The following is a 27,893-nucleotide window of genomic DNA, read 5'->3' on the forward strand; positions in this document are numbered from 1 at the left end:
CTCCGCCTCCTCGGAAGCAAATAAGGGGAGGCGTAACTCGGCGCACGCGTATCTTCTCAACGGAAAGTGTCGGACGCCCTGTACTCATGAGCTGCTGAACTACGCATGCGCAATGCCTTCGGTTGTCCCACCCACCGCATGCGCACCTTCCGGGAGCTGTTTACGCATGCGCTGGGGCAGCGGAGCCGAGCGGTGGAATCGGTTGCCTGGTTCCCCCCGCTCGGCTAAGTAGGAGATTTTCCTTCCCCTCCCCCGCCCAGGAGCGGCGCGCGGAGCCCCCCCTCGATGGCAGAGGAAGGGAAAGGGGGCTACAGCGGTGAGGGGGCTGGTGACGCGGGTCGGGGAGGGCTGTGGCTGAGGCCTGTGGACACTCGTGGGGGTGGTGTCTGTGGGGGCGGAGCCATGGGGTCCGGCGGGGAGGGGGTCTGAGGGCGGGGTGGGGAGGAGGCTGGGGTGGGTTCTGGGGGGTCTGTGGAGTCTCGGGGGGGGGGTGCTGCATGGGGCTAGTCTGTTGGGATCTGGCTTCCCTATTTCTGGGAGCCTCCCCGGTCCCCCCCCCGTTTCCCAGCCCAGGGGCTCTGGGGGGATGGGTGCAGTCGAAGGGCTGGGGGGAGGGGCCCTGTGGTGGCAATAGGCAGATCAGTAGGATTTCCTCATCTCTACTGATGCAGGGCCCAAGAGGGTCCAGGGGTTCCTGTAGGTGGTTTGCCATGTGTTGAGCATTCAAGGAGGAAAGTTCCTGGATGGTGTCTGATGCCCCTTCTGCTCCTCTGAACAGAACATGACGACCGTGTGGGTGGTGGGGGCTTCTCTGGGAGAAGGAGAAAAGGCCGGGGCCCGTTCCGAGGCAAGATGTACAGTGAAGTGAACCACCGTTCTTGGAACCGAGGTGTAGCAGGTCATAGTCCTTCTGGTCAGGTGGAGGAGAGTGATGGAGATGTTCCCATGAGTGACGCCCATGACAGCCTTCGAACTAGATAGTGAGTAAGAAGTGCTGTTGGCATTGTGTGTGGTGGAGTGCCTCAGGGTGTTGGGATGCCAGTTTTAGTCAGGTCCCAAGGGCGGGGGGGAGCTGGTTGGTGGCGGGAGGGAAGGAATGGGATATGGGGCTTTTCCCTCCAGGTGGCATTAGCAGCATTTTAGCCCTTGATTGGGTACTAGGGAAAGCTATGTTGTTCCTGTGTTGGGGATAAGTGGGGCCTGTGTGTCTGGGGACTGCTGTAGACATTTCATCCCAATGCAGCGAGGACCACAGGGTTCAAGCAGGTGTTTCTGGATTCATTAGCTTTCAAAGTATCCTCCCCATCCTTTTAATGTTAACAGCTTGTGTCCCTCTGCTTCCCAGTGCTCCCTATGGGCCACGGCTGAACAGGCGAGGTGATGATTGGCACAACCGGGGCCGGGGAGGTGCCACCAACATCCATGTCACAGTGAAACAAGAGCCCACTTCCCAGGACCGGGGTGCCAGTGCTATTCGCAACAGTAACCGGAGGAGGTGGTACAAGGTCACAGTGAGTGCCAGAGGGTGAGGGAGGGAGCAGGGAATGTGGCCAAATCCCTACCCCACAGCCTGTTAACCTGGTGCAGTAAGATCAGGGTCTAAAGTATAAGCCACAGGCCTATTATAAGGCCTGAGGCTTGACCTACAATAATCAAGATTTTGCTAATATAAATAAAGCAAAGTTAATCTGTGAGCAAAAGGCAGGTCCAAGCCGTAAAACACTAATTGATATTAGGCACAGGCTGGAAGCACATTTCAGAGGGATAGTAACAGGACATCTTGTTAAAAATCTTGGTACCAACACACTCCCCACAGATAACAGGGACATTCTGACCCAGGTTCAATGAAGGGTCTAAATTGACAGCATGATGGCTAGAGATGTTTTTGATCGAGCCACCAGATGCAAGGTAATGGGTGGTACCTAGGTAATGACAGCGGGTGTCAACCAGATACATCAGTAGTGGTGGGTAACTTGTTTGTACCTGTGTATAAAGATGTGTCTTGGTGGGGCTGTCTCTGTCCTGCCTAGGAGGCAGTGGGACCTCCCATTAATTGAACTCTGAGTTCATTGTGAGGGTGTACACATGTGTAGTGGTTTAATAAAGTCTATGGATAATTATTATTGTATTTTGTTTGACAATAAACCTGGCCTGGTGTCTTTGATCCTTATTGGATTTTGTGGTCTTTGGGAGCTCTCTTGGAGTCTGCTGTCCTGGCTACCTGTGCAGAGTAGGGATGTGAAAGGTTAACTGGTAGGCATCACCATTAACAGGTGATGCTTACCAGTTCTAGTTAACTAGTGGGGGCTGGAGCCCTGTCTGTGGCAGGTCTGGGCACATCGCAGGCATGGGGCAGCTCTGGCCGTGGCAAGGGCCTGGGTGTGTGTGTGGGCTGAAGTGCCCCTCACCTTAATTGATGAACTAGTTAAACTTCACATTTTAAATCCATAGTGCAGAGTCAGTGCAGCATACAGCGGGGAGCATATGCTTGCACCGAATGATTATCATCATTGAATGTAATAGAACCGGGGCAGGGAACCTCTTTTGGGTCAGGAGCTACTGACCCACAGTAAAATCAGTCGGGGGCAGCACACAAGTGAGAAGCAAAAAAACCCAACCATCCCAAAACCAAATCTCACTGATGTGGCCCCTGATTGAGGAGGAGAAAAAGACACTTCCCATATTCCCCTCGCACACCAGAGCCTTGTGGGGCCCAGGCTAGTAGATTTGTGCACTTTGGCCTCATGGGGAGGCAGCAGGGGGCTGGAGCGCCAGCATAGGCTCTGGATCCAGGCAAGCTGGGTGCCACATCCAGCCCCTGTGTCTTAGGTTCTCCACCCCTGGAGTAGAATAACTATCAGGACACCCCACCTCACCTTTGCATGGACACTCTGACTTAATTTGTGAAGGGGGCACAATGTCCAGTTGGTTGCCAGGTATCTGGCCAGCAGGCAGCTCTCTGGCTGAGAGGAGAGATGGACCCTGTTGCCCATTGGTTGATGCACCCATGGGACTGTTCCCAGAGACCTCCTTTGCTCCCAGTCCTATAGTTTGCTGCAAGCTTACATGCCACTTACAAGTGCCTTTTTTTCCTAGATTCCCTATGGAAAGAAGTATGAAAAGTCATGGCTTCTGAGCTCTCTCCAGAACATGTCCGCTGTCCCCTTTACTCCAGTGGAGGTGAGAGCTGCACTGTGATATCTGTCTAGGGAGACAGATTCAGAACTGGATTCTATCCTGTTTCTTGGAAGGGGATCAGGGAGTCAGGGCTCCTGGTTTCTGTCCCAGGCTCTGTGAAGGAATGGAGTCTCAGGGCCTGAGAACTCAGACTGACTTCTGAGCTTTCTTTCTGTCGCTGGTACAGACTTGCTATGCAGGGTTGGGTGAGTCAGTCCTCCTCCTTGTGCCCAAGCTTCCCAAGCCATAGTGCTGCAGGGATGGGAGTGCCCGTAGAGAGGCATAGCTCAGCCAGGTTCTTCTTTCTAGGGCGGGGATACCGGGGCTCGCTGACTTTATCTTCTACTCTCAGTTCCACTATGACCAAAGCCGGGCTTTCTTCTATGTTGAGGACATGTCAGAGGCCAATGCGCTCAAGCAGCTGTCACGCAAGCTCACGGATCGAGAGAACTACAAGGTATGGTTCTCCTCACCTGAGCCATTTTATGCTGAACATTGGCTAGAAAGACCCACATGGGTGAGGGAGGGATGTAATGCCTGAATCTGGCTTTGTATCTGCCTTTCCCCAGGGGGCCCCTTGGATCGGGCCAGGCCTCTGCTCTTTTGGCTGGATTAGCATGGGAACATGTCCTGTGTCCGGGTCCCCACATAGCCTGACAGACACCTGCACTGCATGGTCCCTCCTGTGTGGCACCTTCCTGCTCCCAAGGGTCCTAACATGGGCTTCCTGTCCAGTGTTGGCTCTTGCCCCTCTCTGACCCAGCTTGCCTCCGTTCCAGGTGGTGCTAATAGTCAACCACTCGTCTCCACCTCAATCTGTCCAGAAGGAGCTGAAGCCAGAAGAGATTGAACAGCTGAAGGTGAATGATGCAGGGTAGCTCTACTGTACCCAATACTGGGCTCTGCAGGGGAGGTTGATGGGGTTGTGGGTTGTGCTTCAAGCCCCCATCAGCTCAGGGATGCTGTCTAGGAAATGGGGCCATGTTTCCTATTTGAGGAAATGGGTGCAGGGGAGAAGCATTTGGCTTGTCACACTGCAATGGGCCTGAGCAACACTTCTCCAGGACTCCATCCCAGGGGAGCCAAACAAGGGGTTTGCTCACCTGCATTGCTGGGCTTTGAAAACCAGCCCCCTCTGACCCATGGTTTTTGTACTTTCAGCTCACCATGAGTAAGAGATATGATGGCTCCCAGCAGGCCCTGGACCTGAAGACCCTTCGCACAGATCCAGGTGTGTGTTCTCTTGGCAGGTGTGGGGCTGATACCGAGGGAGGAGAGGGAGTAGGGCCATGGTGTGGGGTGCTCAGCCTGTGCATTTCTTCCAGACTTGGTGGCACAGAACATAGATGCTGTGCTGAACCGGCGGAACTGCATGCTGACTGTGCTGCGGATCATTGAAGAGAACATCCCGGAGGTGAGAGGTGGCAAGCTTCCTGGAACCTTGGTCTGGGCGCTCAGGGCCCTGCCACCCTGCTGAGTTTGGGGAGCTCTGCCTTGGACTCTTCTAACCCTCTGTCACCTCCTCTATTACAGCTACTCTCCCTGAATCTCACCAGCAATAAATTGTACCAGCTGGATGACTTGGCTGAGCTGGTCCACAAAGCCACCAATCTCAAGATCCTCAACCTGTCCCGCAATGAGGTAGGTGCTGCCACCATCCCTGGCTGGCCACCCCCTGTGGCTCTGTGCTCATGCTCTGCCCCCTCCTCCTTTTCCCTGCCGCAGCTGAAGTCTGAGCGTGAGCTGGACAAGGTGAAGGGACTCAAGCTGGAGGAATTGTGGTTGGATGGAAACCCTTTGTGCAACAATTTCCGGGACCAGTCCACTTACGTCAGGTCAGTGGTAGCCTCTGGGGCCTGTGGCTCGTCTGGCCCCAATCTTTTGGTCTCTCCCTCCCATTGGGGGGCAGTGCAGCAGAATGAAGATGCCACTCCCTTGCTGGAAGCTGGATCGCGGCCTTACTTGCCTGTGACCCCAGTGATGGTGTCTGTCTCCTTGCATCCCTTTCTGCTTGTGCTGAGGCTCTGGGGGCCCCCAGGCACATGGGACCTGAGTGCTGCACAGCTGATGATGTGGTTTTTATTTCAGCCAGTTCGGAGCCCTGTACCCTTTCCCCACAACACACTCTGTTCCTCTACAGAAACCCCTAGACTCTGTCTCTGCTCTGCTCCTTCCCCCCTCCCCCCTTTCCATTTCTCCTCCCCCACCCTGGGCACCAGAGCTCCTGGATGCACAGTCTCTTGCATCTTTGTTCCCATGTGGCCGTGGGAGAGCTGCTGGCCATGGAAGAGCCACTGTCCCCACCTGCTCTCCCCAGTTGCACACAGGAGGGGCTTGTTGTCTCTGCCTTTTGATGGATTTTCAGGGGGTTGCTCCCCCATATCGCTCTGCACCAAACGCTCCCGGAGCTGCTGTGATTGCCAATCCCTGCGCCTCCGTTTGGCCCTCAACGATGGCTGGCTAGCCAGAGACGGGTAAGATTCCTCACGGGAGGAACAACCTAAGACAGGCACAGCCGTGCAGTGGCCAAACCAGACCGCACGGCGGTCAGCGCAGAGGAGTCCTCCTTGGTATCAGGGCCTGGCGCGTTGTTCTCTTGTGCTGTCCGTGAGCAGCTGCACACAAGCCCATCAGCGGCCCCAGGTCCTGCCATGGCAGCAGGCATGGCTAGGACTGGCTCGGAGCAGGAGCAGGTGGCCTGGGCTTTCCATTGACCAAAATGCTGTGTCCTCTAGAGCGAATATCCTTCGAGCCTCTGCAGCACCAGTTGGGATAGGTGTGGGGAGCCATACAGGGAAGGAAGAGACTCTGCTCCTGGGCTCCTGGATCCCTCTTTCCTCCTGTCTCTTCTCCTTTGTTCTATGCCATCACATTCTTCTCCTGCTCTGTCATCCCTGCCCAACTTGCCATGGCATGGACATTAATTAGATCTGGGCCTTGATGCAGGAAGCTTCCCCCAGCTGTAAGCTGGTTAGAATGACGGCGACTCCATGATCAGTGGGAATCCATATCCTCTCCCCCTGCCATCCTGCCCTTGTCTTCCCCTCCCCACCCCACCGTCTCCTCACTGGAGATTAGCCGCATAGGTGAGTAAGAGCCAGGTGAGTGTGGAGCCCTTCAGCCATGCGGCAGTAGCCCCATAATGTTCCTGGGCCTGTAAATCTGCCTAGACTTCAAGATCTGGAGGGGACAGAAATAGCAAAGTCATGGTCTCTTCCTCTCTGCCTTGGTAAAGAATCTTGGAGCATCTGCTCTGTCCCAGTCCCTTAGCGCTCAGTCCCTGCCAGGGTGAGAAGAGGATGCTGCATTTGGAAAAGGGGAGTGTGATAGTGGGTACGGGCAGCTCCAGTCTTTGGCCTGCAGAGTCAGTGCCAAGGGCGTGGTGGGTGGGGTTAGGGCGGGAAGAAGGCCCCATGGGGAGTAGGCTGGACCGTGACTGTCTTTGCTGCCTCACTGATTCATGTCCCGTTTTTGACAGCGCCATCCGAGAGCGTTTCCCGAAGCTTCTGCGCCTGGTGAGTGATTTATGCTAACTTGGGACTGCTCTGTTCAGGAACCACTGCTGGGGTGCACTCTGGTCACTGCTCTCCTTTTTCCTCTCTGCAGGACGGCCACGAACTCCCCCCTCCCATTGTGTTTGATGTGGAAGCGCCCACCACCCTTCCCCCCTGCAAGGTAAAGTGGCCAGGGAGTGGGAGACTTTGAGGTAGGACACTAAACTAGGCCAGCTGGGGGTGTGGAGTGGGGATGGAATGTGAGCCAGGGCACTAACCACTGGGCCACCAGGGCAAGCCAAGGGGTTGGGGTAGTATATTTCGGGGGGAGGGCTCTAAGCCAAGGCACTAAGGGTGTGTCTAGACAACAGGTGTTTTTTTTTTTTTTTTTATAAAAAGTGGCCTTTTTTCAAAAAAAAATTTCCCCTGCTTCTAGACTGCTGCCATGTTCTTTCTAAAGTAAATCGAAAGAACACGGCAGTTTTTTTGACCGCAAAAAACCTTGTTTTACAAGGAAGAACGCCTTTTGTCAAAAGTGCTCTTTTGAAAAAAGGCGCTATGTAATTCAAACCATGCTTTTTCAAAAGAGAGCATCCAGACTGCCTGGGTGCTCTTTCAAAAAAGCGGCTTGCTTTTTCGGAAGTACGGATTGTAGTCTAGACGCTCTTTTTCAAAAGAGGCTTTTTTGAAAGTATCTTTTGAAAAAGCCTCTTTCAAAAGAGGCTTGCAGTCTAGACGTAGCCTAACTGGCTCATTCTCTGATCCCAGGGCAGCTACTTTGGCTCGGATGACTTGAAGGCGCTGGTGCTGCGCTTCTTGCAGCAGTAAGTACCTTGATGTGGGGGGATGAGTCATTTAAGGAACTAGACTGGAGGGAGTTTGATGGGGAGGAGGTATGTTGGTCCTGTTGTTCCAGAGCCATGGGCAGGGGGCACAAGGCTTTGAAATGTGGGGAGTGCTCCAGGGCAAGGATAACAGCCACTAGTAGCACAGTCTCCCTTTGCTAACTTGCTCTTTCCCTGGCAGGTATTACTCTGTATATGACTCTGGTGACAGGCAGGGGCTGCTGGATGCCTACCACGATGGGGCTTGCTGTTCCCTCAGCATCCCTTTCCTCTCCCAGAACCCCTCCAGGTGCGTCTACCAGGGCTTAGTCACTGCCCTCCCAAGGAGCCTCTGGGCTGGGAACCCAGATGCCTGGGTTCTGTTCCTGGCATGGGGCTGGGAGTCAGGACTCTTGGGTTCTATCCCCAGCTCTCAGAAGGGAGTGTTAACTTGGCAGCTGGAGCAGGGGAAAGGGAGCCTGGACTCAAAACCCAGGTTTGACCTCAACTCACAGTGTGCCCTCAGGCACCTCTTTTTCCCTCTCTGTACCCCACTTCCTTGCTAAGTGGGGTTCACCCTTTCCCTGCCCAATAGGATACAAACTCCCTCTGTTCCCAGTTTTGAACCTCAGGGAGAGGCTAAGAGCCAGGTAAAAGAGGAGGTTTTCATTACATTTTCCTGTGGGGCTGGTGGGGCAAGAGCTACAGGGCTCCATTTCCAAGCTACTCACCGGCAACTCTTCTCAACAGGAGTATCCTGAGTGAATACTTCAAAGGCAGCAGGAATGTGAAGAAACTCAAGGACCCCAGTAAGTGCTGAGGGAATGGGGGGTTGCACTACATTCAGAGCAGCACTCTCCTCTTGTCAGCTCAGGCTCTGCAGATTCAGGCAGCATCACTGTGTCCATTACACTCTGGGGAGCTATTGCCCCAGTTGGAAAGATCAGCTCCTTTTTGCCTTAGTTATGCCCAGGGTAGATCCCTCCCTTAGAGTACCCAGCTCAGGGTCTCTGCTAACACAGGTCTGGGTTTATGTACTGGGCAGATTTGAGGGTGGTGGTGCTGCTGTGACTGGGTTGGGTGGGATCTCACCTCCCTTTCCTCCCTCCAGCCCTGCGTTTCAAACTACTCAAGCACACGAGGCTGAATGTGGTCGCCTTCCTCAACGAGCTGCCCAGGACCCAGCATGACATTAACTCCTTTGTGGTGGATGTCTGCGCGCATACGGTGAATGCCTGTGATGCGGGGATGGGGGAAATGGCAGCCAGTTGTGCTGTGAGGGGTGGGGTTGGGGGAGAGTGCTCTCACCTTAAGGGCAGGATGGGCTGTGCCATGACACTGGGGGTGAAGGGGAGTACACCCACCTTGGGGGCAAGGTGGGCTGTGCCATGATGCAGGGTTTGGGGACAGAAAGGGGGAGTGTCCAAGGGGATGGCAGTTCAGTGACCCTCTCCCCCGCCCCTTCATATTGCAGAACACGCTGCTGTGCTTTGCTGTCCATGGGGTCTTCAAGGAAGGTAAGTGTCCAAAAGCCCCCTACCCTCCATTTCCCTAAGCTCCTCATTTCCCTCCAAATCTTGTTAAGACTCCCCCGACAGTCTACGGAGGGCCCCTTTCCTCTGTTCTCTTCACTGGGTTCTCTTCTCTCTATCTGCAGTGGATGGCAAGTCCCGGGATTTGGTTAGAGGCTTCACCCGCATGTTCATTGCTGTGCCAGCTGGCATCACAGGGTAAGAGAGATGGGGAGAGTAGGGGAAAGAAGGGGGAGGGGCAGCGGGTATTTCCTTGGATTTGCAGGGGTAGAACAGGTTGGAAGCTGCTGTCCCTAGGAGAAAGGGCTGGTAGCCTGTGTCTTCCCCTGTGTGTCCAGGCTGGGTATGGAGGGGAAATGGTTGGTATTTCCCCCAGCAGTGCCTCACCCTGATGTGCATGCCAAGTGGATGGATGGAGGGGATTCCTAGTACCTCCCCCGGGGAGTGGTAGGGGGAGCAATGGATGGAGATCTGTCTCCCTCCCCCCAGGGTTTATGGAGAGGGGATAGGAATCCCACCCCTTTGCCCTCAATTCTGAAGGGGAGAAACCCCCCTCCCCAGCTGTGCATGTGTGGAGGAGATCAAAGCCCCAGATAAACTTTGGTTTAAGCTGTACAGAGATCTCTTTGGTATAAGCTTATGAAATTTGCCCTCTTTCTCAATGTAAAGAAAAAGATGCATAGATTTCTTGTCCCCCCAGGTAATAATTACTTGCATTGGATTTATTAATAAACTGCACTGATTATAGTAAAGTATAAAACAGTCTTAATAAGTAGAATCAGTGGGGTTGGTTTTTTTGCGACTGTACGCACTAGTATGGTACCATCACTTGTTTTTGGGAGCACTTGCCACTTTCCCCCAGCCAGCCCTGGGAGCACTTGTGCTGGATGGAAGCCCGCTTGGGACACACAGCAACTAAAGGGGCCGCGACTGCATTTTGGCCCCAGTGCTTTTTTGGGGGTTTTTCCCCGACAGTTTTTCCTGCCACTTTTTTTTTGGGGGGGGGTCAACAATTTTGCCTTAGCACCGGCACCTTTTTTTTTTTTTTTTTTTTTAAACAAAACAAAAAAAGCACTGGGTAGAATACAGAACAAAGCAGGTTACTAAGCAAAATAGAACATGAGCTAAATTTAATACACTAAAGAAACTAGCTACATGTAAAATCTCACCCTCAAAGTTGTACTAATAATCTTCACAGACTAGACATCCTTCCAGTCTGGGTCCACTTCCTTCCCCCAGTTCAGTCTTAGTTGTTTCCAGCAGTCATCTTGGATGCGGTAGCCAGGAGAATTGATGAACTAGATAACCTTACTCCCAACCCTTAAGTTTTGCAAGAGGCGGGAATCCTTTGTGTTTGATCTAAACTTTCCCTCTGCTCATGTGGAAAAACACAGCATCCAAAATGGATCTCAGCATCAAGTGATGTGGACACATGTCTTGATAAGAACCACCGTAGCCCCTCCTCCCAGGCTTACAGGAAAAAACAAGTCTATCCACAGATCATTCTCCTGAGTATTGGGCCTTTAATTCCTTGAGAATTATTAATAACCCTCACTTAGCATAGCTACATTAGTAACACAGGTTTACACTTCATATGTCTAACTTCAAATACAAGAATGCTACATGCACACAGATGGGATAAGCGCATTGATTACAACCTTTCCAATGATATCTCACCCTATGTCTCGCATAAACATAGTCCAGTTCTTTCATATTCCCATAAAGAATATGGAATGCCTTGTCTAAGGATGGATGGGGATTCCCCCAGTGCCTAACTCTCCTCACCTCCTTAGGCTATGCATTGTGAATGACCAGCTGTTTGTACGCAAAGCGAATACCGAGGAGATCCGCAAGGCCTTTGTGATGCCAGCACCCACACCCTCATCCAGCCCTGTGCCCACGCTGTCTGCAGAGCAGCAGGAGATGCTACAGGCCTTCGCCATGCAATCTGGCATGAACGTTGAATGGTCCCAAAAGTATGTAGGCCTGGGGAAGGTTGAAGGGAGGTTTGGTGCTGCTCTGTGGCCGTCACTTGCTCACTGACAGTCTCCTTCTGCTTTAGGTGCCTCCAGGACAACGACTGGGACTACAATCAGGCAGCCCAGGTGTTCACTCAGCTCAAGGTGAGACAGGGCCTGGGCCTGACTCCTTCCTCCTTTGGGGGTTGTAGGTCTCAGAATCCTGCACAAGGGGAAGAGCCAGGAGCATGTTAATTCCCCACCAGCAGCCTCAGTGCCCAGAGATAGAGGGTTGGATGAAGCCTGGAGTCACCTTGGGTGACCCCTTTTTATTTCCACAAGGATCTTTTCTCCTGGGCTGCCCTTCTGCAGGGGGCTGAGCTGTATCACTCTGTCCCAGGTCTTGTGGAGAAGATTCTGGGCTGCTGTGTGGGTATGTGGGGCACAGCTCTAGGAGTAGGACTCCTGTTGTCCCTCTATCTTTGTATTTGGAAGGGGAGTGGTGTGTAGTTTATTAGCTGGGACTTGGGGTGTTCCGTTTAGCCTCTTCTTGGGTGTTAAGAACGCTACAATGCCCAAAGTCCTAGTAATTGATTGCTGGTTTCTTTCAGACGGAGGGGAAGATCCCAGAGGTGGCATTTCTCAAGTGAGCAGCGACCTTGCAGTTCCCCCACCACTGATGTTTTATTTTCCATGACAGTTTTTGTAAATAAATGAAAGCTTAAAACAACAAAGGTGGGGACTAAATCGCTGGGAGCAATCCTCGGGCCTGGACTCTGAAGGGGCAGCCCCTGTTGCATGCCTGTGGAGCTGGGGTTGATGGACAGTCCTAGCCATGCTGCCCTGCCTCCTTTCCAGCAACAGAGGAACCAAGACTGAGAAACAGCTGTTGCTGAGGCATCCAGGAGAAGGTTGGAGAATGGATCCAGGCTTCTTCCCCTGGGGTTTTTTGCCTGCAGGGGAGAAATGACTTTTTTATGTTTTTTAAAACAAGCAGTCCTATGAGTTGCTTTAGTGAGTAGGACTGAGTGTGCCACTTGTAGCCTCTGTGGCCTGTCTCACTTTCCCAACAGACTAGCCAAGTTGGCCTCACACTTCAATCCTGCTGTGTTCACAGCCCTCCCAACTTGAACTCTTCTCAGGGGAAAGGCAGCCCCACAGGCGCTGGAGATGTCTTCCTGAGAACATGCCCCAGGCATGCTAAGATTGAGATGGGCAGAACATCTGCCTGGTCCCTGGAAAGCCTTTGCTACCTGCCTGTTTTCTATTGTAGTTGTTGTGTGGGTATGTGGGGCACAGCCCTAAGAAGATGATGGGCTTTGCTTTGGGCATTGATGGGCTTGCAGGGCTGAAGCAGTTGATGGCCTTAGCGGAGGAGCACTGGAGCTGTCATTGGCAATACTGGAGTGACAGATCCCAAGAGCTGTTAATTTCTGTGCACCCATGGGAGAAGGTCCTGGTGTCAGCCTTTACCAGGGATGCTGCAAGCACACCTTCCTGTGTGTGTGTGTCTCTGCTGTGGCATCACCCCAACAGCAGGGCTGAAGTAGACTGTTGAGGGGCAGAGCTGGGGCCCTACTGCCCTCTGCTCAGTGGCCGTATGTGCTGGGAACTGTGTGTTCAATAAAGTGGTGTTTGTTAGAATCTTGGCTGAGGGCTGTTGGCTACTCTCCCCCAAAACAATCTCAGTCCCTCCTCTATACTCACATCCCACAATCCCAGTCCCCTCCTCCCACCAACACCCCTAGGCCTCTTTCCCCAGCCAGCCCAATTCCCTCTTCCACAACCCCAGCCAGGGTCTCTCCCCCCCCCCTCATAGTCCCAGCCTCTCTTCTAGCGCTGGGGGCCAGAGCGTGGGGCTCTAACTCCGCGGGAGGGGCTGCCCGCCCCTACACAGGCATTGGGTTCCCACGTGGGAGGGACCGACCTGACTACAAGTCCCAGACTCCCCCGCGTTGTAGCGGGGCGATGGCGGCCGCAGGGCAGCTGCGGCTGTGGGGAGTGCGCTGCTGCACGTGGGGGGCGCCGGGCGCCTGGACCCATCTCAGTGGCGCGCGCGGCTTGGCGGGCCCGGCGTTCCACCTGGACACGCACGTGCACCGGGACCTACTGCTGTTCCGGCACGAGCGCGGCCGCTTCTTCCGCCTGCTCGGGCTCTTCTGCGCGGGGCAGTTCGTGTTCTGGGCGTACCTGGCGCACTTCGCCTTCAGCGCGCTGCGGCCCACGGGGCGGCCCGCGCCCGCCGGGGTCCTGCTCAACCCGACCTCCAACAAGTGGCGCTACGGATTCACCGTCTCCTGCCTCACCGTGGGTGAGAGCCGCGAGGGGCGCGCGGTGCCGGGGGGCCGCCGGACCTGGGGAGCCCAGGCCCGCCCTTGTCCCCGGGGAAGAAGGGAGGAGCCTTTGGGAAGCATGAACCCCAGACACTGGTAACGGGACCCCCTCCTCCGCAGGGCAGAGGGCGGTCAGTGACTGGGAGCTGGGTCTAAGAGCCACCTCATTGCCCTGGGGAAGAGGAGTCTGGAGCCGGAGTCTGGTATCTCCGCCCCCCGCCCGGAGTAGCTGAGTTATCAAACCCTGCTGCGCCCCCAGCCCCGCCGATGTCCCTCAGTTCTAATCCGCAGTCCCCTGCTAGCCCAGCCCTTGGGCTCCTCTCCAGTGTTGCCAGTGCCCCCAATCCTAACCCACAGCTGGGCATGGCGGGTGGCATTACCCCTCTTTCTCCACCCCAGGTTCGCTGATCGTGGCTGCCGGCTTCATGTACTCACGCCGCTCTGTGTGGCAGGTCGTGCTGCGGCAGGGAGGACGTGACGTGACTCTCAGTACCTACTACCCCTTTGGGCTGAGCTCGTCTTTCACAGTGCCCCTGCGCCAGATCTCCTGCATGGCCCATCGTTCGGAGGTGCCTGCCATGATTCCCCTCAAGGTCCAAGGGCGACCCTTTTACTTCCTGCTGGACAAGCAGGGCCAGATCTACAACCCCCAGCTCTTTGACGTTACTGTGGGAGCTTACAGGAAGCTGTGATGGGGAAATGAAGGTGCTACCCACAGCTGGAAGATCCTGGGATTTCTGGACAGTTGGAGAGGAGACCCCAGATGGTGGGCATTGGACAGATTCACTCCTCCTCTGCCAACCTTCTTCCTTTCCCCAGGGACAACAGGGCCCAGCGCCTTTGATGGTGTGCTTTTGAAATAAAAGTGAAAGTGTGGAGCAGCTACTGTGAACTCCTTGCCAGTCAGTGTCTGTAGGCTGGCAGGATTGGAGGGTGTTGGTCATATGCTGGGCAGCTGGTAAAAGTGCAGTGGGCTGGGAGAGGGGAGAATACTGGGGTGGATGGGGCCAAAGGACACATACCATGGTGGGGCTGTGGGTCAGAGTGGGGGCTCTGGGAAGGTGGGATTTAATGCAGGAGGTGGCGGGCAGCATTTATGCAGGGGAATCTGAATCTGTGATTCCTCCCCCCGCCCCCCCAGTTCTAAATGGGCTCCAGCGACACAGGTGCACACTCAGCACAGACCACATGGCACCAAGTTAAGGGAAATAAGTTTATGGGGGTGATGTGCTGAGGGGTCCCAGCCCCCCTTCCTATGAGCAGTGCAGTCCTAAGAGGAAGACTCAGCTCTCCTCATCTTCATTGTCACTCTCCCTTTCCTCCTCCAGGCTAGGCTGTGTGGTGAGCCCTGAGGGCCAGGCCCGCCCCTGCTCTCGGGCAAGGCGCTGCCAGCGAGCATCATCACTTGAATGGGTGAGGTAGCGCTGCCCCACACGCTTCTCCAGTTCTCGCAGGGCCAGCCAGGTCTGGAAGTCCTGGGGGATGAAAACAGCACATCAGCAAGTGTGCGCGGGGGAGGGGGAAATCTAGACTCTTCCTATCAGGGATGCACCATGTGCTGGGAAGAGGTGTACAGAGGATGGGCAGAGGTAGGGAAAGGGTTGAGTTAGCCATGCACCGTGGGGAGGAGGGTGCAGCTGGGCAAGGGAGAGCAGGACATCCTTCTGGGGTAGAGGGAGTTTATGTGGAGTCAGAGTGCAAGGGGATGCAGGTGTGTGGATAGGAATGGAAGGTAGGGTAGGTATCTGCAGGCAGGGGTGTGAGTGGAGTGGATAAAGATGGGAGGGAAGGTAGGTATCTAAAGATGAGTGTGGGTGGGGTGGATAGGCAGTGGGGTAGAGACGGTATCTGCAGACAGGGTGGAGGTAGAGCAGATAGGGATTGGGGGAGGGAAGGTATCTGCAAGCAGGGGTGTGGGTGGGGCAGATAGGGATTGGGGGGGAAGGTACCTGAAGCCAAGGGTGGTTCAGTGCCTTGTTCACGCTCAGTCGCTTCCTCAGCTTCACCTGCAGCAGGTTGTGGATGAGGCTAACAGCTGCAAGGAGAGGAGAGGGTCCATTGGCTGCCACACCCATATTTCCTGGAGGTGCTCTAGGGCAGTTGGTCCTCAACCAGGGGTTGGGGTGGAGAGACAAGCAGGTTTCTGGGGGTCTGCCAAGCAGGACCCCTGTTAGACTCACTGGGATCCAGGGCAGAAAGCCTGTAGCCCAGGGTCCTGAGTCCTGCTGCCTGGGGATGAAGAAGAAATCTGAGCAGCATAGCTTGCTCTACTTGCTGTCCCTTATCGCCAGTCCTGGCTCTTATATGCAGAAATCCAGTTGTGGCACAGGTGGGTAGTGGAGTTTTTTAGCATGTTTCATGGGGCCTCAGAAAAAGGCTAAGACCCTCTGCCCTGTGGCTGCTGCAGGTACATGCAGGTCATGTTCTGGAGGTGCAGGGCAGTGTGAGGGTGGTGTGCTACAAGTGGCATGCCATGAGGGAGAAGTGCAGGTTAATATAGGCTGCTGTGGGTACATGAAAGTACTCAGTCTGCATGTGGTGGTCCAAGGGCAGTGGGAGGGGGATGCGGGGTGGTGTGGGAGGCGTCTCACCCTCCAGCGAGATGCTGGCCCAGGTCTGCCGAGGGAACATGAAAGCTGCGTTCTGAATCTGATCATTGACATCCTCTTCCTCGTTGAAGGGGAAGGTGCCGCTCAGGCTGACGTAGATGATGACCCCCACAGCCCACATGTCCAGAGCGCGGTTGTAGCCGTGTTGCTGCAGCACTTCAGGTGCCAGGTATGCCGGGGTTCCCACCACTGAGCGCCGGAAAGATGACTCTTCAATGATGCGGGCGAAGCCGAAGTCACAGAGCTTCACCTGAGAGGTGAGGGGTTAGCACGGGGATGGGAAATATGGAGCATTTCCCTGCTGTGGGGCCCAGCAATGAGCAGGACCAGCCAGCTCAAGGACATCGGGCCTCTCCTCTCGAGGGGCGCCAGATCTGTCCCGATCCCAGGCAGGTAAGGGGGAAGGGAGAGAGGGTAGGATGGGGCAAGAGCTGGAATGCATGTTCAGGGAAGAGGGCTGAGCAGGTGAAACGGGCAGAGCTTCAGAGAGGGAGGATGGGGGCTCTCTCTCACCTGGGGGTAGGGCTCATCTGAGGTCAGCAGCACGTTCTCTGGCTTGAGGTCACAGTGCACAATGTTCTGGGTGTGCAGGTGACGCAGGGCAGACAGGATCTGCAAGCACAAGGGGAGCATCACTGGAGGGGGTAGTTACATGCCACGTGGCGGGAGTACTGCCAGGCCCCCACATAGACTGGATGTGGCTTGAGGACTGTTGCATGCTCACGTGCTGGTGAGTGCTGTGTGAGCTCTGACCCAGGTGTGGCCAGGCATCGGGGAGCAGTGAAGGGATGGTGTGTGCATATGCACAGAGATGGCAAGGAGCATGCAATGATGTGCAGTGCTGAAGTGCACAAGTACTTCACCTTGCTGAATGGCCTGAGTGGTGAGCCTGGGTGTGGCATGGGATGGTGACAAGAGCACAGTGGTGTCATGAGCAGAGGGGGGAAGCGGCCGCACAGGAGCGAAGGGCGTGCTGCAGGGGGAGGACCCGCGCGTGGAGGTGTGTGCCTTTCACAAGGATGCAGAGCGGCATGCAGTGCATGAGCCTGGATGGAGCAGATTACTAATGTGCCCAGTGGTGACATCTGAGAGGAGCCCTGGCAGGACAGTTTGATGTGAGGCTGAGGGAGGGGGAAGAGCTGGGGCACCCACCTGGGCAGTGAGGAACTTGGCAAGGGGCTCAGGCAGCCGCCCGGTCTCGCTGGATAGGATCATTTCCAGCATGTCGCCATGCAGCCGCTCCATCACCACGAAGAGCCGGTCGGGGCCCTCGAACACGCACTCCAGGTGCACCACACAGGGGGAGCGCAGGCTCTGGTAGGAGAGAAGACGCTGGATCCCCTGCCTCGGGGGCCTTCCTCTGCCCTCCCCCTCAGCGCACATAGTCCAAGAACTCACCCCACCACTCAGACCTACCCCTAAGCCTGCAGGCCCTTCTCCCATAGCTGGGCTACCTGGGAGCTCCCTCCAGGGGGGCAAGGACCCAGTAAAGCTTCATTGGGAGAGGGAGCAGTGCTTGTCCAGCCATTGTCCCTTATTCCCTGCTGGGGTGGGGCAGATATGCCAGATGTCCATGGAGGAGAACTCTGGGCCTGTGAGTGGCAGCCCCTCCCAGAGGGAAGTACCCATGACCCCCTCAGGGGTCTCCTTTTCCACACATCCCCTTCTTCCTCCACTCCCCCCACAGGTCCTTGTGTCTCCCACCTCCCAGGGGCTCACCTGCAGGATGGAGACTTCATTGCGGAGCTGACTTTCCTGCCGGGGCGGGAAGCGCAGCTTGTTGATGACTTTGACAGCCACATCCCGGCCAGATTTCCTGTGCTTCCCTGGGGGGGCAGAGCAGGGATGTGTGACAGGGCTGGGGGGGAAGAATGACAGCAGGGCTGAGGCAAGGAAGGGTGTGGCAGGGCTCAGGAGATGTGCATTGGCATGCTGCGAGAGAGCTCCTGGAAGCAGGATGGTGATGGTACGGGCACAGCTCTGGCGCCTGGGGAGCCATAGTGAACACGTTTTCTCCCTCAGGGTGCTTATGCAAAGCAGGATCCCAAGCTGTGCACGAGGGGGCAGTGGAGGGATCAGCACAGAGGAAGGGGAGTTACTAGGGAAGCCAGGGTGGGAATTGGGGAGCAGGGGCAGGGGAGGGCACCTACCACCATACACCACCCCGAACTGCCCAGCGCCCAGCACCTCGTCAGGGAAGATCTGGTAGGAACGGCTGATGTCCTGGGGAGAGGGACAAGGACAGTGTTGGGGTGTGTGATGAGGTGTGCGTACCCTGCACTGAACCAGGAGGGGGAAGAGGACGACGACCTCCAGCAGGAGCGCCAGCCAAGGACCCAGATGACAGGAGCCAGAGACCCAGGAGACAACCTCAAGCTGCCAGCGCCAGAGGAGCCCCAGGGAGAGACTGTTGCAGTGGAACCGGAGGACCCAGAGACCACATGGAATGTCCCCGTACCAGCTCTGGGAGGAAGTGTCCCAGGGAGGGTGTTATAGTGGTATCTCCCACCCGTGTGCACCTGGCGTGTTGCAGTTGGATTCCCTACTGAGGGAGTGGTGGAGCGCTCTGCCACTCGCGTGGCCCCTGGTGGGATGGGCCCGGGTCCCCCTACTGGGGCCTGTGCCCTAAACTATGGATGCTGGCGATTGGGCTGTGCTGCCCTAAACCGAGGGCTACCCCTGGTGATTCTAGGGGTATCACTAAACGAAGGGCTGATACTATTAACTTTTGTCGCTATTGACTCTAGCCATTAGGTTGTACTACCTGAGACTGAGGATTGTTTTTACAGACTGAAAGACATTGCTGACAGTCCAACAGCTGACTAGGCAGTGTACCCGCACTCCAAGGGACAGGGTGTGTACATGCCATGACGGGGGGATTGAGGCATGATGCCAGGCCAGGCCTGATGCTCCAGCTGCCATACCCCTGTCACCATCCCCTGTGCTTGGCTTCCTCACTCTAACACCAGCCCCCATATTTGCTCACCCCCTTCCCTGTGCCAGGTCATGCACCCCAACATTCCCCAGCCCCTGCTGCCACCCTCTCCAACTCACCATGTCATCTGGAGACTCAAAGTCAGAATCTGTAGAGAAAAGAGACAGTGGGGATGTGAGAAGAACCTGACCCAGCTGGGGACTGAGACATCCAGACCCACTGCCTTGATTTCCTGGGAGCAGGACAGCCACCACTCGGATGGTAACTGGGGATGCTTATAAAGAGATTATTCACCCCGCACTGAGACGCAGCTGGCACAGGGACATGGTTTAACACAGGGATCCCTGCCCAGTGCTGAGATGTGGCTGGCTCTGCAGAGCAGCATGCAAGCTAATGAACCAGGGGTCCCACGCTAAGCTCAGACACAGCTGGCTCTGAGGTGAGGGGTATGGCTGCCTATTCAGGGATTCCCTGTGGTACTCACTGGGCTCCTGGGCGGAGCTGTCAGGCTCAGAGTTCACAGGCCAGAGAGCCTGGCGGATGGCCTTGGCCCAAGCCTTCCCAGCCTCCGACCTTGTCCAGACCTGCCCTGATTCCTGCTCGCTGCTGTGCTCGCCCACATAGTACACCAGGGCCTCTGTCACCAGCTCAAAGCAGGGGGGGCTCCCACTGGGGTTCAGTGGTGCCAGCCCCTCCCAGGGGCGGATCTGGAGGATCTCAGACAGCGGCAGCTCCTGCAGGAAGAACAAGACCATTGGAAAGTGGCTGGGCTCTTCCAGGGTAGGAAGCAGGGATGGAGGTTCCTGCAAGGGGGTGGGGGGAATGCAGGATGCTTCAGTTGGGGCTCAGGGGAGCAGAGCACTACGGAGAAAGGGAGGCAGCCGAGGGGACGGGAGGGGACACCTCACCTTGTAGAACTTGCTTCCGCTTTCACAGTGGAAGAGGCTCAGGCTCTTGCTGTCCAGCACCCAGTAATGGCGCTTCCGCTGGAGGGCACAGAGCTGTTATTCGGGGGCACACGTGCTCATCCTATCCCAAGCTCCCCAACCCAAACCTCTGCTGCCCTGCACCCCAACCCAACAATAATCTCCTTGCCTGCTCCCCATATACCAGCCTTGGACCCCCACTCCCTGATTCCTCTGAGCCATCCTATAACTGTCCCTACCTGGGACTCCACCCCTGATCCACCTGTAGCCCTGCCCATTCATGGCCCAGCCTTCATTCTCCTTTGACTACACCCCCCCATTATAGCCTGCCTGAGGCTTCACCTTGCCCCTCTTGTCACCTTACCCTCTCTCCCAGCTGGGGCACTCACCATGGGGTCCCTGCTGGTGAAGTGCACCATCCATCCCTCCAGCAGGACGGCACTGCGCCGCCTCTTAGTGTGCCGGCAGGACTGCACCACCCGCATCAAGGGGATGTAGGTGCTGAAACAGGGGCTGATGCCAGGAGAGACAGGGACTCAGTCACTGCACTCCCCACAAAGGTATAGGCTTGTGCTACCTATCAGGCTCCCTGGGGTCAGGGTGCCTACGTTCTACGCCTTTGCTGGGAGGGAAGTGAGGTCTGGTGGTTAGAGCTGGGATGGGAGCCAGAATTCTGAGCTCACTGGAGGGCGAGTCCCTCCCCACTCCGTGCTATGGAGCAGTAGACCCCAAAGCCCCCCTCCCCTCCCTCACAGCTGTCCTGGGGGCAGAGCTACCTGAGGTTGGTGTGCAGCTCTGCTTCAGGAGTCCCAGGGTTGGTCTCTGTTTCCTCCGTGTCGTCTGCCAGCCCGTGGCCACTGCTGCCCTCCCTGTCTGCCTCCTCTTCCTCTGGCTCTGACTTGCTAGATGGGCACTCTGGGCTCTCTCCATCTGTGTGCGGAAGGGGGGGAGAGATTTCCTTGCTCGCCTTGCAGAAAGCAGCGTAGTATGACGGGGGCTAGGGACTAGAATGGGGCCACTGAACACCAGGACTCCTGGGTTCTGTGCTGGTTCTGGGAGGGGAGTGCTGGCCAGTGGTTAGAGCAGGCAGGGGCTGGAAGCAGGGGTAGGACAAGTAAGGGCTCAGGCCCTCCTTGTTCCCTGACTGGAACTGGAAATTGGGTCTGGCTGTCCTGTCCTGCCCAAGGCAAGGCCAGGACAAATGTGCAGATGTTGGACCCTGTGCCCCTCCCGACCTCCACAGTCCTGGCACCCACGAGCACTGGATCCCCTCAGACTCCTGCAGGAGGAAGAGTGTGTCTGGGCTTTGTGCACTGCCTGTGGAAGAGAAGGCATAGAAAGAGGGAAGGGTGGGGGCTCCCAGCACTGCCTGGGTCATGGTGGGGATGGTTCTCTTCAGACAGACACCTCTCTGGGTGAGAGCTCAGGGCTAGATGCAGCGCAGGCTGTGGGGGGCTGGCAGGGGTGAGTGCAGGGTGGGGGGGGTTGGTGGTGGCGGGGCTGGGTGATATGGAGTGGGGAGGGTGTGGGGCTAGGGACAGGAGGAGAATGGGGAAGGGAGGCAGGGCAGGAAGTGCTTTGGGCCTTAGGATAAGTTTGTGCCCTTGTGGGGAAGGGGGAATCAGGACTCCTGGGTCCTATGCCCAGTACAGGGAGAGGAACAAGGGGTGGAGCTTCCAGCCAGGCCTAGAGCAGTAGACAAGATTGGGCCACTGGTCTGTGCCCAGTTCATTGTGGGATAGCAGTGAGACACTCTCCCAGGGTCTAATGGGGGGATACGTTAGGCTTTTCCAGTGGGCAAGCTGAGCAGGGGGCAGGAACAGGGTAGTGCTGGGTATGTCCCCTCCCTGCCCCATGCAGCCCCATCCTTACCTGCTGTGCCCAGGGCCAGGCCCTCCCCCACACACTCATTTGGCACGAACTGCTCGCAGCGCTTGTGACAGTTGAACTTGCAGTCTGTGAGGGGAGAGGAGATGGGCTGCAGGGCTAGGGCAGACTGAGGCTGTGTGCCAGCCAGGATCCTGTTCTCTTCCTTCTGGGGGCCTCCAGAGCTGTGGGGTTGGGTGCTACTCTCCACTTCAGCAAAGGGGGCAGCTCCCCACCTAGGCTATGTCTAGACTGCAGGCTTCTTTCGAAAGATGCTCTTTCGAAAGCATCTTTCGAAAGAGCATCTTTCGAAAGATCACGTCTAGACTGCAGGCGGATCTTTCGAAAGAGAAATCCGCTTTTTCGAAAGAGAGCACCCAGCGAGTCTGGATGCTCTCTTTCGAAGACGGCCTCTTTACATTGAAGAACGCCCTCCTTCGAAAGAGGAACTTTCGAAGGAAGGCGTTCTTCCTCGTGAAACGAGGTTTACCGCCATCGAAAGAAAAGCCGCGTTCTTTCGAAATAATTTCGAAAGAACGCGGCTTGAGTCTGGACGCAGGGGAAGTTTTTTCGGGAAAAGGCTACTTTTCCCGATAAAGCCCCTGAGTCTGGACACGGCCCTAGAGAAATTAGCTCAGGCTCTTTGCAGACCCAGGCAGTGTTGCTGAATTACTTATAGCGCCTCCCTTTTATCTCTGTCCCCTGAATAGCCTTACTTCTCCCTTGGTACCCATGACATGTGTTCTCCTGGCACCTGAGACCTTTCCTACCAGTTCTCTGACATCCCCAGATGAGTGGGGAGAGGCCATGGAGCCTTTGATCCCCCTTCCCCACGCTCAGTACAGGGTTCTCTTGACAAGAGGTCCCTGCAGGGCAGGGAGGCCACCTGTGAATGCAGCTCCCCTGTGCCAGCAAACAGTTTCCCGGGGTAGAGAAATGAGGAGGCGGTTGCTGGGACATGCCATCCGAAGGCATTTCCAGGGCTGAATGGCGAAGCGATGGGGGCAGTAAAGTTGGGCTGCCAGGTTCTGTATCCCTGCATCCCGGTGGGCACAGTGACCCTGAGTCAATCCCTCAATCTCAGCAGGGTCCCAGTCCAGGGTCAGAGCCCACCCCCAGCCTCCCCAACAGGGTCCGAGCCGGGAGTCAGCTCTGTACCCCAATCCTCTGTATGGTCCCAGCTGGTGGTACCTTTGCACTGCAGCCCCTGACGGAAAAGCCCCTTGAGCAGGCGCTTGCAGTGCTGGCATATGGTGGGCCGGGTGTACGAGTGGATCTGGAAGGTATGTGGCACCTTGATCCGATTTAGATCCATCCAGTCCTTCCAGAGTGGGCGGCCAGTCAGTGCAGGGCCCTGCGTCCGCTGGCCCCACTTCCACTGACTGATCTGCAGAGGAACCAGCAACCATGTTAGAGCAGGGCGAGTGTCCCACACTGTCCCAACTCTGCCTTGTCTCCATCCTTCACTGCGCCCCACTTCCCAGGGGCTCGGCCACGTTTCCAGCCAGCCACCCCCCCCAATTATGAATTATCTCGAGTCTCTACCTAGCCTTCCCCATCGCATCTAGCCACCAGTGCAGGGCGGGGAGCAGCCTGAGCCCTTGAATTCTATCCAGCTCTGGGAGGGGACTGGTGCAGTGGCTAGAGCACACATCTATTCCTTTGCATGGTGTAGCCATCATCCCAGAAGTCGATCTTCCCAACACCCAAGCCATCCCCCACTGGAATCCTTCCCCCCGGCTGCATGGCTCCTGGCTCCTACCTCCTCCAAGCTGCCTCCCACACTCTGGCCAAGGCCAGGAGTCCTGGGGCTGGTGGTAGCGCCTAGCGAGCGACTGGCCAGCTGGCTCCTCCTCACACCACGGCAGTTGTTGGGGATCTTGAAGGCGCAGCGCTTGTGATAGTTCAGCCCACAACCTGGAGGGAGGGGACAGTGAGGACTGGACCCTGTGCCAGGCCCAGAATGGAGGGAGCTGGGTCTCCTGGCCATGGGACTGGGAGCCCCAGAGGGATTCCAGGATATTGGGCAGGCCTGGAAGGAGACGGCACTGGTGTGCAAAGGGCTGAGGATTTCAGTCAGGCCTGGGGGGAGGGAGAATGAGTGCCAAAAGGACCCAGGAGGCCTGGAGGGAGCATTGTCTGCTCAGTGGGACCCAGACGCTCAGGCCAAGCACAGGGGGGGGGGGGTACGGCCACCAGAGGGACCTGGGAGAGGGGGGTTGGGGTCAGGAGGGATCAAGGAGACAGGGTCAGTCACAGGGAGGGGTGGACACAGATTGCTCCATACCTTGACACTTTAACCCTTGGCGCACCAGCCCCCAGAGCATCTCCCCACAGTAGTCGCAGAAGGCCGGGGCCTTGTAGGAGTGAACAAGCAGCACGTGGGGACGAATAGTGAAATCCAGGGAAACTGAGGCTGACAGGAGAGAGCAGAGTGAGGAGGGGGGTGGGCTTGAAAGGGGGCGTGGGAATCCAGAGCCTCTATGGGGCGCTGGCTCCGATCTGCCCCGACGACATAGGGACTGGCTAGGATGGAGAAATAGGACCTGGGGTCTCTCCCCTCTGGGGTAGGGGGTGCCAGTTTTGATCTACCTCAGAGCGGGGGACTGGCAGGGCAGGAAGGCAAAGCTGAGGCTTTCCCCCTCCAGGCCCTGCTTGGCACCCACAGGCCCAGGTGCCTCAGGACTCTCACCTGACAGCACGACCTCAATCAGGTCCCCAGCGCCCGCAACGCTGCCTGGCCCCAGGTGCTCCAGCACATTTTCCAAGGTGGCGTTGTGCCGGAACAGCAGGATCTTGTCCGACATCCCCAGGAAGCCGTATTCGGGGAACTAGGAGAGACACGGATTTGGAACCCAGCCCCAACCCCCCAGCCAGATCCCAGCCCCCTTCCCTCCACCAGGTACAGAACTCAGGAGTCCTGGGCTCTTTCTGGAGAATTTTGGGGGAGCCAGACAGGAAACTCTGTCCCAGGACAGTCTGGCTTCTCTCAGCTGGTAATGGTTGGCCTGTGACTGGTCCCTGCAGCCCACATTAAAGCTTCTCCGGGAGAAGATGGGACCAGAACAGACCAGGTTAGTATAGCCAGGAAATCTTTATTGTGTCTCCAGGTTTTGCTGCTCCCAGGTTATAGGCTCCAGCTCTTCCCAGCATCCTTCCCTGGCTGGGTAAACCCCCACAGAGCCCCAAGCATGCCAGGGATTCAGGGAGGGGGAGGGGAGCACAGATGGTTACCCCTGACACCAGCCTCCTGGGTTCCTGTAGCACTTCTCAAATGCTGACATTGGTATAGAAATGCCGCGTGTTCGCGTAATGGCACAGAGCTAAAATGCAGCTGCCACTGGGGAGGGACATGGTGGTTGTGTATACAAGGCTCCTGAACCTGCTGATGGGCTGGGGTGCATGGCTGTTTATACAGGGATCCCTTACCTGGCACTGAGATGCAACTGCCTCTGGGGTGGAGCTGTATGAGATTTCCCTCTCCCTGCAGCTAGGCAAGTCCCACCGCCCCCAATGCAGCGAGTGAGCAGGGAGCGGAAATGAGCTGTTCTGCTGGTTAGGGTGGTTTCCTCTGTCACTCGCTCAGTGCAGAGGGACTGGGCAGCCGGGGAGGGGGCAGGCCCTCAGAGCGCAGGTAGGAAGGACAGGGCCCCACTGACCCCAGCCGCAGTGGAAAAATTGACTCAGCAGGGCTGCTGCAGCACCCCCACCCACCCCGGTGCTGCCTGTGCTGTCCTGCGATGCCTGTGATGGGAACTGGGGGGAACAGCCAGAAATGTGGGGGAGCCAAGGGGCCTTCGATTAGCCACACTGCTGTGAATGAGAGAGTGCCAGGCCACAGCTGGGGGGCAGATCCAGGCCTCCTGGCTCAGACTCCCCCCTCCACACTATTAAGGGCTTCCCTTCCCCAGACCTGGAACAGGGCACTATATCCCCCTGGCCATCCTACACTGGGATCACCTCATCTCCCTCCCTCATCTTGAACCCTGTCTGCAGGACCGATGAGATCAGACCCCCACTCAACCCATCCACCCTACTGCTTCCCCAAAGGGGCTGAGTGCCATGGGGTTCCCCAGCAAGCAAGCCCCCCAGAGCCTGGCAACCCAGCACCTCCCATCTGCCACCCTACCTCTGGGGTGCCGCAGTCTCCAGCCCAGTGCTTTCCCCCAGGCTGTGCCTCATTTCATCTGGCTCCGGAGAACAGCAAATCAATCTCCAGGCATCAAGAGGCGAGGAGGAATAGTGGTTAGAGGGGGGCCCAGGATGCCTTGGTTCTATTCCTAGCTCAGGGAGGGGAGTGAAGGCTAGTGGTTAAAACAGGGGAGGTGCTAGAATGCAGGGCTCTTGGAGTCTATTCCCAGCTCAGGCAAGGCAATAAACCTTAATGGTTAGAGCATGGGGGTGGGAGCCAAGACTCTGGGGTTCTGTTCCTGGCTCTGGGAGGGGAAGGGGACTACTGGTTAGAATAGTTGGGGCTGGAAGTCAGGGCACCTGCTGCTCTCCCACTAGCTGACCCCTAAATTCCCAGCACTAATCAGACAGTGAACAAGCTCCCATGGTGTCTCTACAACCCATTATGGGCAACTGGGCGCAGCCCCTGGTTTTCCTTCTGGGGACCCCTTCCAATCTCCATACACTGGATCCTGGCTCTTTCACCTGTACTCCCCTTCTTAACACCCGTCCAGCTTTGCCCCATTACCTTCCTCTCCACCAGTGCCACTGCCAGGTGCTTCAGATGCCCATAACTCAGCTCCTCTGGGGGCAGCATGTAGACCTCTCGGGACAGCCCAATCTGCAGGCGCACAGACACTGTGCCCTGGGGCTGGCACTCCAAAGCCATGGGCAGCGCCGGGCGCCCAGGAAAGCTGGGTCTTTTGCTGGATCCACACTCTCACGAGATACCTCTTGATGGTCTCATGTGGGGATGGAGCAGGAGAGCAAGGGATCCCTTCTCGTTCCCCCCCCCCAAGTCCCCACACTGAGTCCCTGCACCGCACGCCTCACAGTTTCTCTGAGCTGCAGGAAATGCAGTGTTAACTCTCTGCGCCCCGTGGGACGGAGCTGTCAATTGTTACTGATGGACACAGGCAGCACGGCCTTGTGGGTTAGCACGGTGTTTCTCAACCAGTAGTACGAGTACCCTTAGGGGTACTCGAGAGAAGTCTGGGAGGTACGTCAACACAACTGAAATTTGGAGAAAACTGAATTTTTGTTTTACGTTTTACAGCGTTTTATTATTTTTGTACTTTTTACAACCAAAAATTCATTGCCTGCCCTGCTACAATTAAGTTGTGTAAACAAATGTGTTGCAATGGTAGAAAAAAAATGCATGTGTCTGAAAACTGTAAGTACTGGAGATACTTATATATATATATATATATATATATATATATATATATATATTAAAAAGGGGTACTTCATAAAAAAGGTTAAGAAACACCGGGTTAGCACATGGGGGTGGGAAGCCAGGACTCTTGGGTTCTGTGGCTGGTCTCCAGTGGTGGGAGGGGAGACTAGTTTAGTGGATTGGATGGGGGAGAACCAAGACTCCTGGGTCCTATTTGCATCTTTTCTAGTATTAATAACTGCATGGCTAGGATATTCTCCATTAGGGCAACACCCAGAGGATGATATGTTACTGAGTGTTTTCTGGTGAAGGGGGCTCGCACGGTGAGATGGGGTGCTGAACATGGTGGGTCACCACTCAGCTGTCATCTAACTCAGCGGCTCTCCACCAGGGGTATCCTGAGACATGAAGAGGTCTTCCAAGGGGTACCTCAACTCAGCTAGAGATTTAGCTGGTATTACAACAAGCTACAGAAAAAGCACTAACAAAATCAATTTCATACACCCAATGTCTTGTTTGTACTGCTTTAGCGTATACACTGAAATGTCCGTGCAATATTTATATTTCAATTGATTTATTTTATATAGACAGATTGTTAGATAGTGGTTTTCAAGTATCTAAAAGGGTGCTATAAGGAGGAGGGAGAAAAATTGTCCTCCTTGGCCTCTGAGGATAGAACAAGAAGCAATGGGCTTAAATTGAAACAAGAGAGGTTTAGGTTGGACATTAGGAAAAACTTCCTGACTGTCAAGGTGGTTAAACACTGGAATAAATTGCCTAGAGGGGTTATGGAATCTCCATCACTGGAGATATTTAAGAGCAGGTTAGACAGATACCAGTCAGGGATGATCTAGAGCAGTGTTTCTCAATCAGTGGTACGAGTACCCTTAGG

At 55.9% G+C, this 27,893-nt stretch overlaps 3 protein-coding genes across 6 annotated transcripts; 2 read left to right on the forward strand and 1 right to left on the reverse strand.

Annotated features, from left to right (window-relative positions):
• Positions 1-139: 139 nt before the first annotated feature.
• Positions 140-12,629, forward strand: NXF1 (nuclear RNA export factor 1). The gene is made up of 21 exons (XM_075939260.2): positions 140-316; positions 779-980; positions 1,346-1,511; positions 3,097-3,180; positions 3,530-3,634; positions 3,957-4,037; positions 4,339-4,408; positions 4,503-4,591; positions 4,711-4,818; positions 4,903-5,012; positions 6,656-6,692; positions 6,784-6,852; positions 7,440-7,495; positions 7,698-7,805; positions 8,246-8,304; positions 8,607-8,722; positions 8,970-9,012; positions 9,153-9,225; positions 10,821-11,003; positions 11,090-11,150; positions 11,597-12,629. Exons 1-21 carry the CDS (start codon positions 286-288, stop codon positions 11,633-11,635), a joined length of 1,890 nt encoding a protein of 629 aa, XP_075795375.1. The 5' UTR covers positions 140-285; the 3' UTR covers positions 11,636-12,629.
• A 288-nt stretch (positions 12,630-12,917) lies between these two features.
• TMEM223 (transmembrane protein 223) lies at positions 12,918-14,203 on the forward strand. The gene is made up of 2 exons (XM_006118247.5): positions 12,918-13,296; positions 13,718-14,203. The coding sequence occupies exons 1-2, from the start codon at positions 12,954-12,956 to the stop codon at positions 14,008-14,010; spliced, it is 636 nt and encodes a 211-aa protein (XP_006118309.2). The 5' UTR covers positions 12,918-12,953; the 3' UTR covers positions 14,011-14,203.
• A 398-nt stretch (positions 14,204-14,601) lies between these two features.
• LOC102446343 (serine/threonine-protein kinase D1-like) lies at positions 14,602-26,931 on the reverse strand. Of its 4 annotated transcripts, XM_089781120.1 has the most exons (18): positions 26,354-26,931; positions 24,347-24,485; positions 23,942-24,070; positions 23,417-23,571; positions 22,846-23,041; positions 21,661-21,744; positions 20,565-20,718; positions 20,178-20,301; positions 19,771-19,848; positions 19,347-19,596; positions 18,982-19,010; positions 18,078-18,150; positions 17,647-17,753; positions 17,080-17,241; positions 16,441-16,539; positions 15,910-16,177; positions 15,268-15,353; positions 14,602-14,793 (listed from the first exon to the last, which is right to left on the reverse strand). In XM_089781120.1, exons 1-18 carry the CDS (start codon positions 26,492-26,494, stop codon positions 14,602-14,604), a joined length of 2,466 nt encoding a protein of 821 aa, XP_089637246.1. In that variant the 5' UTR covers positions 26,495-26,931. The 4 variants fall into 4 exon arrangements, with proteins under 4 accessions (XP_089637246.1, XP_089637244.1, XP_089637245.1 ...); XM_089781118.1 differs by lacking the exon at positions 26,354-26,931 and adding an exon at positions 25,784-26,209 and having other exon boundaries at positions 17,647-18,150; XM_089781119.1 differs by lacking the exon at positions 26,354-26,931 and having other exon boundaries at positions 24,347-26,207.
• Between the last annotated feature and the right edge of the window lie 962 nt (positions 26,932-27,893).

This window comes from Pelodiscus sinensis, chromosome 11, assembly GCF_052426305.1.
Source record: "Pelodiscus sinensis isolate ZL-2025 chromosome 11, ASM5242630v1, whole genome shotgun sequence".
In the NCBI taxonomy this organism is placed as follows: domain Eukaryota; kingdom Metazoa; phylum Chordata; order Testudines; family Trionychidae; genus Pelodiscus; species Pelodiscus sinensis.